Source organism: Mixophyes fleayi, chromosome 6 (assembly GCF_038048845.1).
Source record: "Mixophyes fleayi isolate aMixFle1 chromosome 6, aMixFle1.hap1, whole genome shotgun sequence".
Classification (NCBI taxonomy): domain Eukaryota; kingdom Metazoa; phylum Chordata; class Amphibia; order Anura; family Limnodynastidae; genus Mixophyes; species Mixophyes fleayi.
Genome location: NC_134407.1, coordinates 225,181,195 through 225,200,637, shown reverse-complemented (window position 1 = coordinate 225,200,637; position 19,443 = coordinate 225,181,195). Strand labels below are relative to the sequence as shown.

The 19,443-nt window shown below is 40.0% G+C and overlaps 2 protein-coding genes across 3 annotated transcripts in view; both read right to left on the bottom strand.

Annotated features, from left to right (window-relative positions):
- The window catches only part of LOC142160072 (uncharacterized), a 1,559,230-nt gene that overhangs the window by 1,529,984 nt on the left and 9,803 nt on the right, over nucleotides 1-19,443 (bottom strand). The window contains exon 1 of one of the 2 annotated variants that reach the window (XM_075214960.1): nucleotides 18,416-18,492. The exons of the other annotated variant lie outside the window; for it this stretch is intronic. Coding sequence (XP_075071061.1) covers nucleotides 18,416-18,449 — 34 coding nt within the window. The 5' untranslated portion in view covers nucleotides 18,450-18,492. Of the gene's footprint in view, nucleotides 1-18,415; nucleotides 18,493-19,443 lie in introns of those variants that run through there. 2 annotated transcript variants of the gene reach the window in all.
- The window catches only part of LOC142160113 (uncharacterized), a 79,496-nt gene continuing 74,335 nt past the window's right edge, over nucleotides 14,283-19,443 (bottom strand). Inside the window, exon 3 of the mRNA XM_075215073.1 lies at nucleotides 14,283-16,832. Coding sequence (XP_075071174.1) covers nucleotides 15,256-16,832 — 1,577 coding nt within the window. The 3' untranslated portion in view covers nucleotides 14,283-15,255. The remainder of the gene's footprint in view (nucleotides 16,833-19,443) is intronic.

The following is a 19,443-nucleotide window of genomic DNA, read 5'->3' as shown; positions in this document are numbered from 1 at the left end:
TGCTGGGAGTTTTTACTCCCCATATATCACTGTATAGTCCCCTCTCCTCTATATAATAATAATAATAATCCCCCATATCAGTGTGTGCTGGGAGTTATTACTCCCCATATATCACTGTACAGTCCCCTCTCCTCTATATAATAATAATAATCCCCCATATCAGTGTGTGCTGGGAGTTATTACTCCCCATATATCACTGTACAGTCCCCTCTCCTCTATATAATAATAATAATCCCCCATATCAGTGTGTGCTGGGAGTTATTACTCCCATATATCACTGTACAGTCCCCTCTCCTCTATATAATAATAATAATCCCCCATATCAGTGTGTGCTGGGAGTTATTACTCCCCATATATCACTGTACAGTCCCCTCTCCTCTATATAATAATAATAATCCCCCATATCAGTGTGTGCTGGGAGTTATTACTCCCCATATATCACTGTACAGACCCCTCTCCTCTATATAATAATAATAATCCCCATATCAGTGTGTGCTGGGAGTTATTACTCCCATATATCACTGTACAGTCTCCTCTCCTCTATATAATAATAATAATCCCCCATATCAGTGTGTGCTGGGAGTTATTACTCCCCATATATCACTGTACAGACCCCTCTCCTCTATATAATAATAATAATCCCCCATATCAGTGTGTGCTGGGAGTTATTACTCCCATATATCACTGTACAGTCTCCTCTCCTCTATATAATAATAATAATCCCCATATCAGTGTGTGCTGGGAGTTATTACTCCCCATATATCACTGTACAGACCCCTCTCCTCTATATAATAATAATAATAATCCCCATATCAGTGTGCACTGGGAGTTATTACTCCCATATATCACTGTACAGTCCCCTCTCCTCTATATAATAATAATAATAATCCCCCATATCAGTGTGTGCTGGGAGTTATTACTCCCCATATATCACTGTACAGACCCCTCTCCTCTATATAATAATAATAATAATCCCCATATCAGTGTGTGCTGGGAGTTATTACTCCCATATATCACTGTACAGTCTCCTCTCCTCTATATAATAATAATAATCCCCCATATCAGTGTGTGCTGGGAGTTATTACTCCCCATATATCACTGTACAGACCCCTCTCCTCTATATAATAATAATAATCCCCCATATCAGTGTGTGCTGGGAGTTATTACTCCCATATATCACTGTACAGTCTCCTCTCCTCTATATAATAATAATAATCCCCATATCAGTGTGTGCTGGGAGTTATTACTCCCCATATATCACTGTACAGACCCCTCTCCTCTATATAATAATAATAATAATCCCCATATCAGTGTGCACTGGGAGTTATTACTCCCATATATCACTGTACAGTCCCCTCTCCTCTATATAATAATAATAATAATCCCCCATATCAGTGTGTGCTGGGAGTTATTACTCCCCATATATCACTGTACAGTCCCCTCTCCTCTATATAATAATAATAATCCCCATATCAGTGTGCACTGGGAGTTATTACTCCCATATATCACTGTACAGTCCCCTCTCCTCTATATAATAATAATAATAATCCCCCATATCAGTGTGTGCTGGGAGTTATTACTCCCATATATCACTGTACAGTCCCCTCTCCTCTATATAATAATAATAATCCCCATATCAGTGTGTGCTGGGAGTTATTACTCCCCATATATCACTGTACAGTCCCCTCTCCTCTATATAATAATAATAATAATCCCCCATATCAGTGTGTGCTGGGAGTTATTACTCCCATATATCACTGTACAGTCCCCTCTCCTCTATATAATAATAATAATCCCCATATCAGTGTGTGCTGGGAGTTATTACTCCCCATATATCACTGTACAGACCCCTCTCCTCTATATAATAATAATAATCCCCCATATCAGTGTGTGCTGGGAGTTATTACTCCCCATATATCACTGTACAGTCCCCTCTCCTCTATATAATAATAATAATCCCCATATCAGTGTGTGCTGGGAGTTATTACTCCCCATATATCACTGTACAGTCCCCTCTCCTCTATATAATAATAATAATCCCCATATCAGTGTGTGCTGGGAGTTATTACTCCCCATATATCACTGTACAGACCCCTCTCCTCTATATAATAATAATAATCCCCCATATCAGTGTGTGCTGGGAGTTATTACTCCCATATATCACTGTACAGACCCCTCTCCTCTATATAATAATAATAATCCCCCATATCAGTGTGTGCTGGGAGTTATTACTGCCATATATCACTGTACAGTCCCCTCTCCTCTATATAATAATAATAATCCCCCATATCAGTGTGTGCTGGGAGTTATTACTCCCCATATATCACTGTACAGTCCCCTCTATATAATATAATATAATATTACACATTACCTCGGTCTTTGCACCATATAATATGGAGATTGAAACCTTCTGTGACCACGTCACGTGGTATAAGCGAGGAGACAGGATGTAAAAGATAAGTGTGTCTGGGAGACTACAACAATATGGCCGCCGTGTCTCCTGTATCGAGGACACATATTTTCCTTAATATTATATCCAGTTTTACTCTAGTGTACTCAAACTTCCTTTCTGAATCATTCGATTTAACAGTGATGACTCGGCAGCCATGTTGGATTGGGGCACTGGTAATAAGGTTAAAAGTGATATAATTATTTCCCCAGCAAATTACTGGTTTTAATAATGATGAAATAAACTGCTGGTTATTTAATCTTTATTAAAGATAAAAGATGAAAGAAGCTGTTGTTTGTTTCTCTGCATATGTGTTATATGTTATAACTGTTATACTATATGCCTGGAACATAACATATATTATGTGTTCAATATCTTATGTGACATAATCTTCATCATCTTGTATGTATGTTTTGTATACACTATATTGTACTGTTCTGTAACTTCTGTACTGTTTTGATGCATGCACTCTGTGCAGCGCTGCAGACTGTTTGTGGTGCCTTATTAATAAAATATATTTAAATACTGTGTTCTATATCATACTATATACATGGTACATACACACTTGCCAACTCTCCCGGAAAGTCCAGGAAACTCCCGAAATTCGGGTCGGTCTCCCGGACTCCCGCGAGAGCTGGCATTTCTCCCACATCCCGCAATTCCGCCCATTAGTTACGCCCATCTCCCGGACGTCGTCAACTAAAAGTAGGCAAGTATAACAAGCTCCTACGAAACTTTGTTTCAGGCTAATTACCCCCCTTTGTTGTCCACAATAAAACATGATTTATTGACCTGGAGTTCTCTTTACATCTCGTGGTTCGGAAGGATCAATGCCATCAAAATGAATGTCTTACCCAGATTTTTATATTTATTCCAGACCCTCCCGGTTAAAGTCCCTGACTCTCTCTTGAGCTCTATTCAATCTATGTGCGGTGGGTTTGTGTGGCAGGGTAAGAGACCCAGACGTAGCAAACTTTGTCTAGCTAAATCTAAATTTAATGGCGGTCTGGGCCTCCCCTTGTTTGACAAATATTACCAAGCTACACAACTGACTCATCTTATCTCTTGGCTCTCGCCATTGGGAATCAAGAAGTGGGTGGATATCGAAGACTTGTTGTCTCCAGATATAGGAGTTCGCTTTTTACCTTGGATTCCTAGGGGTGTCAGACCAGCCTCAACCCTTGTTACGCCCTCCATCCGTTTTACGCTGGAGGTATGGGACAAATTGAACAAAAAATGTACACTGGCCCCATACCCTTCGCATCTCACCCAGCTATGGAGACACCCTCGTTTCCCGCAGGAGTGCATCAATGCTTTTACTTACCATTGGAGGAAGGCAGGGCTAGACCGTTTCTTCCATTTGATGGGAGAACATGCTCCACGCTCTTTCACAGACTTGTGCGAGAGACACGCACTTCCAAGCAACCTTTACTTTCACTATGTGCAAATCAAAAGTTTTATTCAAGCCCAGACCCATTCATCTAGGTTGCGGTTGCCAACATCTTTTGAGAGACACTGTATTTATAGTCCGGGTCGCCGAGGCTATATTTCAATCCTGTATAGTTCTCTCGTGTCCTCCTCATCTCCTCCTAAGGAAATGTTTGAGCAGGCTTGGGAACAGGATCTTGGGGTGACCCTAGACGAGGAGAGATGGTCGCTCATCCGTGAAAGAATCTCAAGGTCATCTATTAACATAGCTATCCGCGAAAACTCATACAAGGTCTACACTAGATGGTACATGGTCCCTGAGAAACTTCATTCTATATATCCCCAAACCTCAGATCTATGTTGGCGTGAATGTGGGGCGGTGGGCTCTTTCCTTCATATTTGGTGGGATTGCCCTTTGGTAGATAAATTCTGGGATGAAGTTATATCATTGGTTCGACAGGTTACTTCAATTACTGTGCCCAAAAATCCACTCTCGGTGCTTCTATACCAACCTATCAAGGGCATTACTAAAACATCAGACAAGCTGATCCGACACATCTATAATGCAGCTAAGCTACAAATAGCTAGTGAATGGAAGAAGGCCTCACAACCTTCTAGGGAGGGTGTTATGAAAAGAACTTGGCACACGGCATCCATGGAGTATGTGACTAGTCTCTTCCATGATAAAGTTTCCACGTTTCACAAAGTATGGGATCCTTGGTATAGTTTCAACAACAGTTCTATGCCAGGCCTCTCATAAGCCTTAGTTACTCTTTCCTCCTTCTCTTTTCTCAATTTCTTTAACTTTCTACCTCCTATTCTCTCTGTGTTCCCTCCGCCAACCTATTCCCCTTTGCCCCTCCCCCCCCCCTTCCCTTCTCCAAAAAAATAAAAAATTATCGCAGTTTTGTTATTTTCACTGGATAGGTACAAGGGTACAAGGTGCACAATTGGAATTGGGGGGGGGGGAATAAATAAATTCTATCTCAATAATACACTGCAGATCTTAAACTAACTCCCTCTTAAGATGTACTTGGATATGAAAAATATGTTTATGCCTTTTCTGTGGATTTTCTAGGTTTTTTTATTTTTCGCACCAGTAATTTTTACATTTTGCAATCCTGGTACTTGGATACTATACGTGACCTGTACCGTTGTGCTGTATATACATTTGTTGTTATAAATAAAAAGTTGTTTTTTTTAAAAAAAAGTAGGCAAGTATGTGTACATAGCATATATTATATGTACATAACCTTGTATGTTATATTATACACTGTATGACATTTATATATCTTTATTATACCATTTCTTACACACCAGAACTGTATAGTATATGTACTGTGTTATATATCATACTATATACATGGTACATAGCATATATTATATGTACATAACCTTGTATGTTATATTATACACTGTGACATTTATATATATATTATTATACCATATCTTACACACCAGAACTGTACATTATATGCACTGTACTAGCTGGTGGAGGAGCTGATGAGGACTGCTCCATGCTCTCTGAGCTCCCATCCTCAGCTCCATGATATAACTCACAGGTCACTGTACTAGCTGGTGGAGGAGCTGATGAGGACTGCTCCATGCTCTCTGAGCTCCCGTCCTCAGCTCCATGATATAACTCACAGGTCACTGTACTAGCTGGTGGAGGAGCTGATGAGGACTGCTCCATGCTCTCTGAGCTCCCGTCCTCAGCTCCATGATATAACTCACATGTCCCGCTACTGATCCCTCACCTTCCACAGCTGTGACCTAGATGTTCCCCCGGTCAGTGTGATCCGTCCATCGTCGCTCTCTGATGCTCACTGTGACCTCAGCACCAAGTCCTGCAGCCTCCCTCCACACCATCTCAGCTCCGCTCTGGACTAAGACTGACCTCTGACCTCTTGCTCACACTCAAACTCTTTCTTCCCATCTCCTCTCTGGAACTAGTGCACTCCAATGTACTCCTTCTTCTGACCAACTAGACTCCTTTGATCTCCACACATTGACCCAGGACCTATTGCTTGTTCTTACCCCCAGGCATTATTCATCTCAGATTAAAATCCCAGGTGTCATCTATATACATTGCTGCCTCTGGTTTCTGTGTCTCAGAGTTGCCTCTATCATTACATGAACTACCATTGCTTTCTTATCACTAAACTGCAATCAATCTAACATTGTACAACTACCATTGTATCACATTTCCCCTTTTCTTCCCGTTGCCATTGAACCATTGTCCCACCTCCTCTCCGCCTCCATGTCACCTTTCCCACCCTCTCTTCCTTCTAATTTTATCATCTGCCCTCTTCTTTGTTAGATCAATACCGTTGAGATGATAAGACCTTAGCGGCGCTTCACAGCAGAACCGGATTTAGAGCTCATGTGGCCCTAGGCAACATACTGGATTGGGGCCCCCCTCCCTGAAACAATCCATAACACTACAGTCCTGGCCAAAAGTTTTGAGAATGACACAAGTATTGAATTGAATTATTGAGTCTGCTTTTTTAGACCTTTTTGTCAGATGTTGCTATGGTATACTGAAGTAAATTTACAAGCATTTCATAAGTGTCAAAGGCTTTTATTGACAATTACATTAAGTTTATGAAAATAGTCAATATTTGCAGTGTTGACCCTTCTTTTTGAAGACCTCTGCAATTCGCCCTGGCAGCTGTCAATCAACTTCTGGGCCACATACTGACTGATGGCCGCCAATTCTTACCTAATCAATGCTTGGAGTTTGTCAGAATTTGTAGGTTTTTGTTTGTCCACCCGCCTCTTGAGGATTGACCACAAGTTCTCAATGGGATTAAGGTCTGGGGAGTTTCCTGGCCATGGAACCAAAATTTTGATGTTTTGATCCCCGAGCCACTTAGTTATCACTTTTGCCTTATGACAAGGTGCTCCATCATGCTGGAGAAGGCATTGTTCATCACCAAACTGTTCTTGGATGGTTGGGAGAAGTTGCTCTTGAAGGATGTTTTGGTACCATTCTATATTCATGGCTGTGTTCTTAGGCAAAATTGTGAGGACAGTAAGTAATCTCAAAAATGGACTCAGGTTGGCAGTTTAAAGCATTTAATCATAATAAAATATAAAATGACATATAATAGCCTTTACATTAAAATCATCACAAAAGAGCTTATGAATTCCATCTAATGCACAGATCTTCAAGCATAGGATACCATTGTCATGTGCGTATTGTCGCTAACCAATAACGATTGTCGAACCTCGAGTTGTGTTTCCAAAGCACAATGATTTATTCGCAAATAGTAGAATAAATATGCTCAAGCGAAGTAATAGTAAATACAGCCGTTACTTATCGCAGGCGCTCTGGATCCAGTGCAGTCATTCAATCCTGAAGTCTGGGGACAAGATGTCTGCATGCTGGATCACAAGCTGCTGCTTATATACACAATCAAATACAGTAATACAATGAAGATGGTATAGCTTGCATCTATTGGTCCAGGTCTCAGGAATGTCCAAGGGGTTGTCAATCATTGGCTGGTTCATTCTAAGGAATCCAAAGGAGGGGGTCATCTCTGCAGGGGGTATGCTCTGCTCTTCCCGCCAAGATTCCTTAGTCTTAAGTAGTTCATAATTCCCTATCATTCATAACTTGTGTATGCACTCTGTGATTCCCTCGCAGAGTGAACCAAACAGTAGGATATGTAACAAGGTTCATTATGATACCACTCATGATGTTATTCCTTCAACCCGTTCCGTGTATTTCACTAATATGTATGTAACTCTGATATAACATATAAATACTACTATATTTCGACATAACTGACTATGTGTTGCAACTACCATTAATATGTACTATTTTATAAGTATGCGTGTTTGTGCGAATGTATGGTAAAAGACCGATTACTGTTGCTGCCACGTGTAGTGGATGCGTACGCCCTTTCACGCCGTAGCGTGCCCTTGTACGACATAGCGTACCGTACGCATCTTTTCAGACAAAGACAACCAAGTTTGCTAGACTTTAATTGAAATGACTTTATCCAATTTGCTGACTTCGACACCATCCTGGCCAGTGGCTGGAACTCTCAATGACACAACACAAAGGAGGAGATAAAAAGTGTTTTCCAAAGTGTTTTGTCTCTTCTATACTTTTTAAGGGGTGCAATGTACATCTTCCAAGTGCTCTTTCATGGTGTGGCTCCATCACTTATAAATAACTTATTGTATAAATATACTTAAATTATTAGCGCAGTATGCCAATATATAATTACAAATGTACTGATTTTAATACTCTGTTATCTTTGTGTATTAGAAATGTAATGATGCAGTAGCCATGGTGGAGGAAATGTGTTTGACTAAGAAAGGAGGAAAGGAAATCCCAAATTAAGTTAATTAATTATTTTCATCTTAGAAGTAACAAACACCTGCTCTGGCCTGAATGCCCGGCCGGAGATCGTTACCTGTTAGTATGTCTTGTTAGAGGGAGAGGAAACCTCCTAACAATGTAAAAGCAAATTTTAAAAAATCAGGTTCATGCGAAAGTCACATTGTGTTTATTAATATTTTTATTTAGGCTAGAGCCTCTTTATTGACTATATGTAAAAATAAATATATTACTCCTCTTGGTTTTGATATTTCTAGTTTTCCTTAGAAGTATATGTAACCGAGTTTACTTCGATTGACATCAAGTCTGTACTCAACTGTTACCTTTTGTATATAAATGTTTCTATTTTATTTTATTTGTTTATATTTGTGTTTTTTGTGTTTAACACATTTATTTTATGTGTTATTAAATTGTACTGCACATATCTTTGTGCTACAAGTTAAGCAGTTCCTGTATGGATTGTGAGATTAGGCATTAGCTTATCAATCGATAAAAAATAGATTTTATTAATTGGTGAAACTGAGGTTTTCATATAGTCCTAGAATGTGAGTTCTTTACAAATGTATCAGTCAGGTTGGTGGTCTGCGGTAAAACTGAGGGTTAATGTCCTCAGGTGTGAAGGATTCTAATTAAATATTCAAGCATATAGGGAAGCCTATACATGAGCTCAACTTGTCCCTGATGAAATTGCCCTACAGGCGATGAAACGCGTCAGTCTTTGTGTGGATACTCTGTGTTGTGAGCGCGGAGCATTACGATTGTAAAGCTTGTCCGGTCAGTGAACTGCCAATATCTATATCAGGACCAGCACTTATTTAAGGCACCTATAATATCTAAATGCCGACCGTTGCACGGATAAATCTGGAACTTCTACCAAAAAAATCTCTGCAAGCGGAGGAAGAGGAGTCTTATTACCGCTGAACTCCTGCAATATTGGAGGGGTAACATCGTAATTCACGGAGCTGTGAACTTCATCACCACTCCCCTCCAAACCCCTTGGTGAGATAATCGGTTTATATATCTTGTCCGGATTTATTTTTGGTTGATACCAACATACATAGAAGTTTCCAGGATTTGGTGGTTAGTTTGCTCCCTGGATTATATCTATACCATCACAATACTTTTCAGTACAGTGTTCGCTATCTATGGAACATTATGTTTGAGGCTAATAACAAGTGTCCTCTGCTCCATTACTAACATGGACTTTCTATTCCACTTTATTGATATTTAAGTTTGCATTTTATGTCCAGAGCTCATTGGGAATATGGCATTTTAAGTGTTTTATATAATTTACAGATTTATATATGAATAAATGTTGTTTACTGCTGCAGTTTATCCACCTGATTATTGATTGGTACACTACACAATGCTGCATATTTATTTTCTTCAGAAGTGACAAACACCTGCTCTGGCCTGAATGTTCAGCAGGAGGTCGTTACCTGTGTGCGTGTCTTGTTAGAGGGACAGGAAACCTCCTAACAATGTAACAGTGAGTTTGAGGAAATCAGGTTGAGGCGAAAGTTAAATTGCATTAGATGCAGGATTAGATTATATCCTGATGTTAAATTATCTAATGTGATATTAGTTGTTTCAGTGCCTGGTTAGAGCAGGGTGTGGGCTATCCCTTGACAACATGTGTATAAAAGGAGCTCTGTCTTACCATGTAATGTATTATTCCATCTGTAACATCTGGCAGATCAATAGTACCATGAACTAGTGTAACTGTCCTTATTAGGACTCCTTGAGCTAATAAAACATCATTGCTTCAAGATCCTGCTATGATGAGTACTTATCTGCTGTAATGCCTGTGACCTATAGAGTAAACCACTCTGCTATCCGGCTGTTCTGAGGTTGGGACCCAGCATCTAGTACCAATGCTCTGCCAGCTACCTGCAGCTCTGGCCTGTGTGATAGGCCAGGGGGAACCATCCACAGAAACCCTGAGCTGAAGGAAGAAGTCAGGGGTACCAGCCCAGATGCTCAGCAAGGGGGTACCCTAGCAGCGAGAGTTACCCAGAACAAAGCAGTTTCAGTTGTCTGTAAAAGAGCCTGGTGGTGGAAGCAAAGTGTTCCCTATAGAATTTAGAGGGGCTGAGTTTGGGATAAAGAAAGGGGTTGGTGGCAGGGCAGGCCTAGATAATCCCCAGCAACACAACAGGGTGGCATAGAAGGTCCATTCTGTTACACCGTGTAAACACATAAGCAAAGCACTTCATAATCACAATATCCGTTATCTCTTCCATCCATCTGTAGCACATGAGGGCATCATCTACAGGATCAAAACAGCTGAAGAAGGCCTCACTGAGCGTAAGGACATTTGAATCCCTCTAACTCCTTCTGCATTTCCTAAAGCAAAGAAGCAAAATACAGATCAGATTACCCAGGAGATTGTGGATTTCAATGAATACAGTTCCTCTACAGAAATCTCAGCCCTTCCCAGACAGCCCACGAAGCCACCATCAGGGGTACTCTTATAAGCCTGGTCTCTCATGAAAAGAAAAAACTTAAACCGCGCATCGCTGCACTTGAGAGTGAAATAGGTTTGGTCATAACAAAGCATCAGCGCTTACCAAATGGAAACCTTATCTTAAATTATTAGTGCTCTGTAGTAGTCTTATCAGACAATGCAGCCAAAACCCTACAATGGTTCTGTCTTCGATATTACAAAGGGGAACACAAGGGAGATTCAATCCTGGCCAAAAAACTTAAAGAAAACGCCAAACAGAATAGTCACCACCAAACATACAAGGGAAATTTACTTCACAACCCGACAATGGAACGCTTCCACTCCTTTCACTCTGATTTATTTGATCTTCAGGCTGGATGCCTACCCCGGTCACATCAACAATAGAATTAAAAAGACTACTTGCGGAAATGTCACCTGCCTTGCACACAACTAACTGCACTTATTATAGAAATAACCACAGAAGAACCCAAACAATCAAAACACTCAAGAATTCCCCTGCACAAGGTCGGGACAGCTACTCTCACGCCACTCCTACTAAATTTGTTCAACTTCATTCTCCAGGGTTGGGAATTTGATGAAGCCACCACCGGATAGGTCATTGTGGTCATACATAAAGACGCCCGTGACCCCAGCCTGTGCTCTAGTTACAGGCCAATCTCGCTACTTAACATAGACCTTAATCTTTTTTGCTTAACAGCTAGCAAACAGACTAGCCACAGCCACAGTAGATCCTGACAGTGGGATTCATCCTCATCCACCAAGTGGCAGACAATGCCAGAAAGGTCATAGATTTGATCCACGCTATTAATGAGACAATGATTTCGGCTCAGGTGTTGGCCTTTGTGCCAAACTGGTCTTTGACTAGGTCTCTTGGCCTTTTATGCCAACACTCTGTGGGCTTTGCAATGAATATCTGTGTGATAGGATGAACCTCCTATGCCACCCTGTCCGTGTGTTGCTGGGGACCATCTGGATTTGCCTTGGCACGGTCCCCTTTCTTTATCCTAAATTGTGCCATGTGGCTTTTGCTGATGCCACCACCAAGCTTCTTCATCAGCACCTAAAACCGTGTCCTTCTGAGTAACTTTCGCTGCTAGTGTATCTCATTGCTGGGCACCTGGCTGGTACACCTGACCTCTTGCCTTCAGATCAGGGTTGCTGTGGATTGTTCCCCCTGGCCTATCACACTGGCCAGAGGTGCGGGTAGTGGGTAAAGATTTGGTACTGAATGCTGGACCCCAACCTCAGAACAACCGGATAACGGATTAGATTGGTCTAATCTGTAGGTCACAGGAATTGATGACTACGATAGTAGTCGTCAAATCAGGATCTTGAAGCAGTGATGTTTTATTAGCTCATGTAGTCCTAATAAGGACAGTTACACGCCAATCTGTGGTACTAGCGATCTTTCCAGAAGTTACAGATGGTATAATGATACATTATGTGGTCAAACAGTCCGCTTTTTATAGATTTACACAGATACCCTGGAAGGAGGCAATCCAAACTCACACCCCAGTGTATTTCCTGATAAAACCATATCAGTCAATGGTTATAAAACACCTGACTCACTGTTACCACCGACAACCTGTCGTGTCTATTGCAGAAGAAATCAAAGAAGAGATGTTACCTGTGCACAGCAAAGTGGCACAGACACAGACTTTAATACATGGACGATGGTACTCACAGGAGAGGGGACGAATTAAAGGAGAAGACCCCTATGTTACACATGATGTATTGCAGCTACTTGCAGAACGTGTTAAATTTAAGCAAACTTTGTCAGAAGCACCAGACCTGTTTATCTTGGATTTCTCTGAGTACATCTCTGTGCCGGGAGATTTTTCAAGACAGAGAGAAATTTCTGGTACAACACACCATGAAGAACTTGTGTGGACTTGTGCTACAGAAATGCAGCCATCATTACAGACTGTCAGACATCATACAAGAGAAGAGGCTAGCCAATTGGTTGAACTCAAGGCTGTTTACCTAGTCACTGAACAGAATGAAGTCCCTGTAAACTTCTGCTCTGCAAATGAGACATCTGACAAGAAGTCTATATGGACTGGTGTCCAGAAGAACAATGTGGGACATGCTGATATACACACCTATACATTCAATGGTGTACATCCAACTGAACCGTTTACAACACACGGTATGCAATTCATCGTGGAAACAGCACCAATTGTGCAAAGACATTTGGGGGTATATTTACTAAACTGTGGGTTCGAAAAAGTGGAGATGTTGCCATAGCAACCAGATTCTAGCTGAGATTTTGTAGAATGTACTAAATAAATATTAACTAGATTCTGATTGGTTGCTATAGGCAACATCACCACTTTTTCAAACCTGCAGTTTAGTAAATATACCCCTTGGTGCGAGAATGGTTAAGCCACACCGAAGCTGAAGTTATTTTCCAGCAACCTGAAATTGAAGGGATTGCATTGATCCTTTGCCGTACAGTTACGTTTACCAACTGTTGAAAAATGTGACCTATATTGTGTGATCCTGGAGAAGGCCTTACGACAACTGCATAAATATGACAATGTGTATTCATCACTCTCAGCTGGAGGGTGGAGAAGTACCATGTTGTACTGATAAACACAAAGACCTTTGAGACTTTTTACCTTTTGTGAAACTTTGGAGAAATGACATGGAGTACAGAGGTCATGTTTATTTCTTACCACCCACGAAACTGTCCATGTGAATATGTGACTATTTTGTGTAAGGGATAGAAAGGTTATATATATATATTGGGTTTTTAGAGCAGGCTGTATATGTTTTGCTAATCGGGGGGGTGGCAGAAATCTTTTAAGGGGGTTGAACTTTCAAGAGGTTTTTGTTAGTTATATCTGATGTCCACATACATTTATATGCAAATTGTTCTGAAGACATATTCAGTGTTATATACACAGTAGATGTTACATTAGCTGCATATTGTTTATTAGGAGGTAGTATAACCAGAGTTATAGTACATGTAAAGCAAATGTATATTTTTACTTTAGCAGGATTGAGTTATCAGGAGTAAAGGTGTGGATTTTGCTGGCTACCAATCACACCGAGAGACAAAGGGAAAATTATTCCTATAGGGTATTTGTTAAGTCTTAATAGATGTTGAGACTCACCCTATTTTGTGTTTTCCTTTTCCAGGATGACCTGTTGGGAATGATGAAGTCCTTTATGTGGATGTTGAGCCTCCTGATACCAGTGTTTTCCTTGTGGTGCCTTACTACATCAGGGACTAGACCATGGAGTAATGCATTCGTCTATATACATTACCGAACAGTTTGATGACTGAAAGTAGATTACTGAACTTGTAGGGAATCTTTACCAGTGCAGAATTTGTTTTAAATTACACTATATATTGATAAAATGTATCTGAAACGAATTACAGTAAATCCACAAAGCTTCTGGGGAACATCATAGTCCTGACCATTCACATCAAATTCCATAAGGGCACCAAATTCCCAATTCAACGCCGGATTGTACAGCCAAATCTCCATTTATGTCAAACATTCACTTTTCATAATCGGTTTTACCAAAAACGTCTTCTACCTATGGATGTTCTCAAGTGTAGACAGCTTCTTACTCACAGAACATATGGCACTAAGAACATGAATACAGTTTATCCCCATATGTGAAATCTCTGATGTCTAACAAGACCAGAACTACAGATAAACACTTCCCACATTCTGCACAAGCACAAAATATTATAGTTTATCACGTGCATGATTTTATAAGACAATACACATGCATAATTTTGTATGCTCTATCTATTAAGATTACACATAAAGCAATTTAATGTTCTTCTATAGGTAATTGTAAAGTATTCACAAGTTCTCTCAATTCTTTTTGCTGAAATATAAAGGACATCAGCAAGAAACAGTTGTAAAAATGCACATGTACATTTTATTTACGAGGAAAAGTTAAGCGCTAAAATACACCTGTAACGATACCTGGGATTCAACTGGGGAAATATATCCTCCGTATACCACTGAGTGATTACTCTACCCAGCTGGACCCCTATAGTAAAGTCTATATAATATGCATGAACATTTTAGCAGCTCTAATTATAAGGCAACTTTAATTTTAAATTTGTAAAGTCACATAGTGAATATTTTAGCTGTGTGAATTTACATTTAGAAAGATGCTTTTGATCACAAAACATTTCCCAAATCCAAAGCAAAGATATGGTTTTCAAGTGCATGATGTCTACTGACCAGGTTCCGAATTACTTCTATACCCTTTTCCAAACTGTGTGAATCATCTGATGTACAAGAAGTGAATGCCATCTAATACAATCACCACATTCAAATCAAGACTATGGATTATCCCTAAAGTGAATAATCTGCTGGTCAATAACTTCAGAATGACTTTCATAACATTTCCCATATTCAGAACAAGGATATGGTTTCTCTCCTGTGTGAATTTTCTGATGTACAATTAATACTGCAATACCTTTGCACCCTTCCCTCACTCTTTGTATGGGTGTATGCCTGTGTGAATCCTTTGATGTCTAACAAGTCCTGAAATCCATTTAAAACTTTTCCCACAGTCAGAGCAGATCTATGGTCTTTCGCCTGCATGAGTTCTTTGATGTGATGTTAGATTTGATTTACACCTAAAACATTTCCCACATTCAGAGCAAGAATATGGTTTCTCTCCTGTGTGAATTCTCTGATGTTTAACAAGTTCTGACTTACTTGGAAAACATTTCCCACATTCAGAACAAGAATAGGGTCTCTCTCCTGTATGAATTCTCTCATGCACAACAAGTTCTGATTTACTTGAACATCCTTTCCCACACTCTGCGCATGAATATGGATGAACTCCTGTGTGAATCCTATTATGTCTAAGAAGCTCTGAATTTGATTTAAAACATTTTGCACATTCAGCGCAGATATATGGTCTTTCTCCTGTATGGCTCCTCTGATGCAATGTTAAACATGATTTACTAATAAAACATTTCCCACATTCAGAGCAAGAATATGGTTTCTCTCCTGTGTGAATTCTTTGATGCACAATTAATACTGCAATACTTCTACATCCTCTCCCACACTCAGTGCATGAATATGGCTGCATGCCTGTGTGAATCTTCTGATGTTTAACAAGTTCTGAATTTTGTGTAAAACATTTCCCACATTCAGAGCAGATATATGGTCTTTCTCCGGTATGAATTCTCTGGTGTATTGTTAGATTTCCTTTGCGGTTAAAACATTTCCCACATTCAGAGCAGGAATATGGTTTTTCTCCTGTGTGAATTCTCAGATGTTTAACAAAGTCTGCACTATATGTAAAACATTTTCCACATTCAGAACATGAATATGGTTTCTCTCCTGTGTGAATTCTCTGATGTGCAACAAGTTCCGTCTTACTTGTACATCCTTTTCCACACTCTGGGCATGAATATGGGTGTAGCCCTGAGTGACTCATTTGATGTCTAACAAGTTTTGAATTTTGTGTAAAGCATTTTCCACATTCAGAACAAGAATATGGTTTCTCTCCTGTGTGAATTCTCTGATGTACAACAAATTCTGTCTTACTTGTACATCCTTTTCCACACTCTGGGCATGAATATGGGTGTACTCCTGTGTGAATCCTATGATGTCTCACAAGTTCTGAATTGGATTTAAAACATTTACCACATTCAGAGCATATGTATGGTCTTTCTCCTGTATGACTCCTCTGATGTATTGTTAAACATGATTTACGTATAAAACATTTTCCACATTCAGAGCAAAACAATTGTTTCTCTCTTGTGTGACTTCTCTGATGTACTACAAATTCTGCATTACTTCTAAACCTTTTCCCACACTCTCTGCATGAATATGGGTGCATGCCTGTGTGAATCTTCTGATGTTTAACAAGTTCTGAATTTTGTGTAAAACATTTCCCACATTCTGAGCAGGATGCATATTTGTTTGCAATGCATTTACTGTTTCCCATTTTCTGGTATTCAATTGAACTTAACCGGTTATAAAGACATTTCTCATCATTGGCAGTAGATTCCGATTCTTCCTTAATATCAGTAGATGTATATTGTGTATGATCTGTGGGTGTATAAATGTCAGTGTCTGTGAGGTTTCCTCCATCACATGATACTGATTCCTCCTTTATATCAGTAGATGGATCTGTAGATCGTTCTGTTGGTAAAAAAAAATGGTGGTTAGAATTACAAAATGTCATGCTATCCTTACTACTAATCACATCATGTAACAGTGGCAATTCCGCTGTCTACCCTTATGTATCATAATTAGGGATTCAGATTTTAAGGGAAAATGCCCAATTATTGGCATTACTGGCATTATTGGTTCAAATAAAAATAGCCCATGACCTGGTTGGCAGTCATAGTGTGTCTACAATATTCGGTGATCTTCCACAGTCATCATTGACACTTTAGCATGTTCCTATTTCACCTACTTTGCTCTTACACAGAAATCAGATACCAGGTCTCCATTAGTGTACAACACATCAGATTCCTGTTTAATAGTCACTGCTAACATTAGTGGTGTCAGGGCACCATACCCATCAGGGTGAGAATTCTTTGATGAAGTAAAAATTCTGCACTACATATAAAATATTTCCCAGATTCCATACAAGAAAATATTTGGGAAATATGAGCACATATGTACTTAATAGTCATTGCAAACAGTGGTAGTACCAGAGCCACAACCAAAACCACAAGGAATTCCCAAAACAAGTTGCAGTATCCCCTACACCAGTGGTGGGCAAACCTGTCCTCAAGGGCCATATCCAGTTCATGATTTTAGGATTTCTTTAATCATGTACAGCTGAGTTAATCTATTTGGCTGGGTCAGTAATTATCCCACCTGTTTCTACAGACAGAAATCCTAAAAACATGAACTGGATATCGCCCTTGAGGACAGGTTTGCCCAGCCCTGGGCTACACGGACCCTGCTGCCCCTATTTATACAGTTGATGCACACATTAGTGCACGGAGGGGGAGGTTATCACTTATTAATAATTAATGCGTCAATGAGTAGCACAGAAACCAAAGTATTTTATACATTTTATGAAAATAGCAATCTGCAATTTAACACAAACTATGTCACTGTTTTATCACAGTTGGGACATTTCCCTACTATCTCCAACACAAACACACAGGAGACACACACACACACACACACACAGACACAGACAGACAGGAGACTCCCTACTGTGCACTCAAACAACAAAACAGCTTTGATCAATGTAACACCTTCCTCTGTCAACCCATATGTTTAATTATCATGGGATATAATGTCTTCACAAAGTTAGAAGAAATGGGATCTTTCTGAAAAATACCTGTAATAGAAAATACTCTCCCTGCACCACAGTAACGGGTTTATACAATCTCCTAATCCTGAGGGGGGAATCTGATTGGTAGCGTTAACTACCTTTAGCTAAGCTCATTAAGACAAAGGTGTCCCCTCTCTAATTAGAATAAAAACTCAAAACTACATGGAGTGTACAGCTTACTATGGTATTTTTATTTGGATTGTGGGGGAAAACCCCACAGGAATAATAATCACCATATTAAAGAAAATTAACACTGAAAATTAGAAATGCTATTTATATTAACATATTATATTGCACTCTTATATTTTGTATACATCTGATTTATAATAAACAATCTCAAACTGTACACATGTAACAATGTATTTATACACACAGTGATGACATCTTCTATATACACAGACAGGACTGTGATTAAACCTCCTCTTACCCAGTGATGTGAGGGGCTGGTGATTCTCCATCATCACGTCCTTGTACAGATCCTTGTGTCCTTCTATATATACTCCCACTCCTGCATAGAGACATAGACAGTGACATCATCCACCTTATAGGACCCTGACACACACAATGGTCATCACCCAGACACATCCCCTGGTGTTACTATATAATGTCCCATTCCCAGCAGTCACCTCTCCAGTCAGCAGCTGAATGATCTTGTTGGTCAGTTCCAGGATCTTCTGGTCATTGTCTCTGTCATGTATCAGTGAGTGAGGTGGAGGCACCGTGATGGGGCTCTGGGTCCTGCTCAATCCTCCTAACACACAGGGATGGCTGCTGGGTGTCTCACACTAACCGGATGTCTCACTCACTAGAGTGTAATCCTATGTACTGAGAGAAGATATCATCATCATCATTTATTTATTTATATAGCGCCACTAATTCCTCAGCGCTGTACAGAGAACTCACTCGCATCAGTCCCTGCCCCATTGGGGCTTACAGTCTAAATTCCCTAACACACACAGACTAGGGTCAATTTGTTAGCAGTTACTTAACCTTCCAGTATGTTTTTAGAGTGTGGGAGGAAACCCACAGAAACACGGGGAGAACATACAAACTCCTCAAAGATAAGGCCATGGTCGGGAATTGAACTCATGATGCCAGTGCTGTAAGGCAGAAGTGCTAACCACTTAGCCACCATGCTGCACAAGATATTATATACAAAGTGGACTGAACTTCCCAATAACAGTGCCTAAATCCCAAGTGGTAATGAATATATTAGGACAATTTTCACTATGTCATTATGAGAATCCCTCACCTCTCCGGTCATATCCTGTTATATTACTACGGATAACAGTGATATCACAGACTCCCTCACCTCTCCAGTCATATCCTGTTATATTACTACAGATAACAGTGATATCACAGACTCCCTCACCTCTCCAGTCATATCCTGTTATATTACTACAGATAACAGTGATATCACAGACTCCCTCACCTCTCCAGTCATATCCCTGTTAT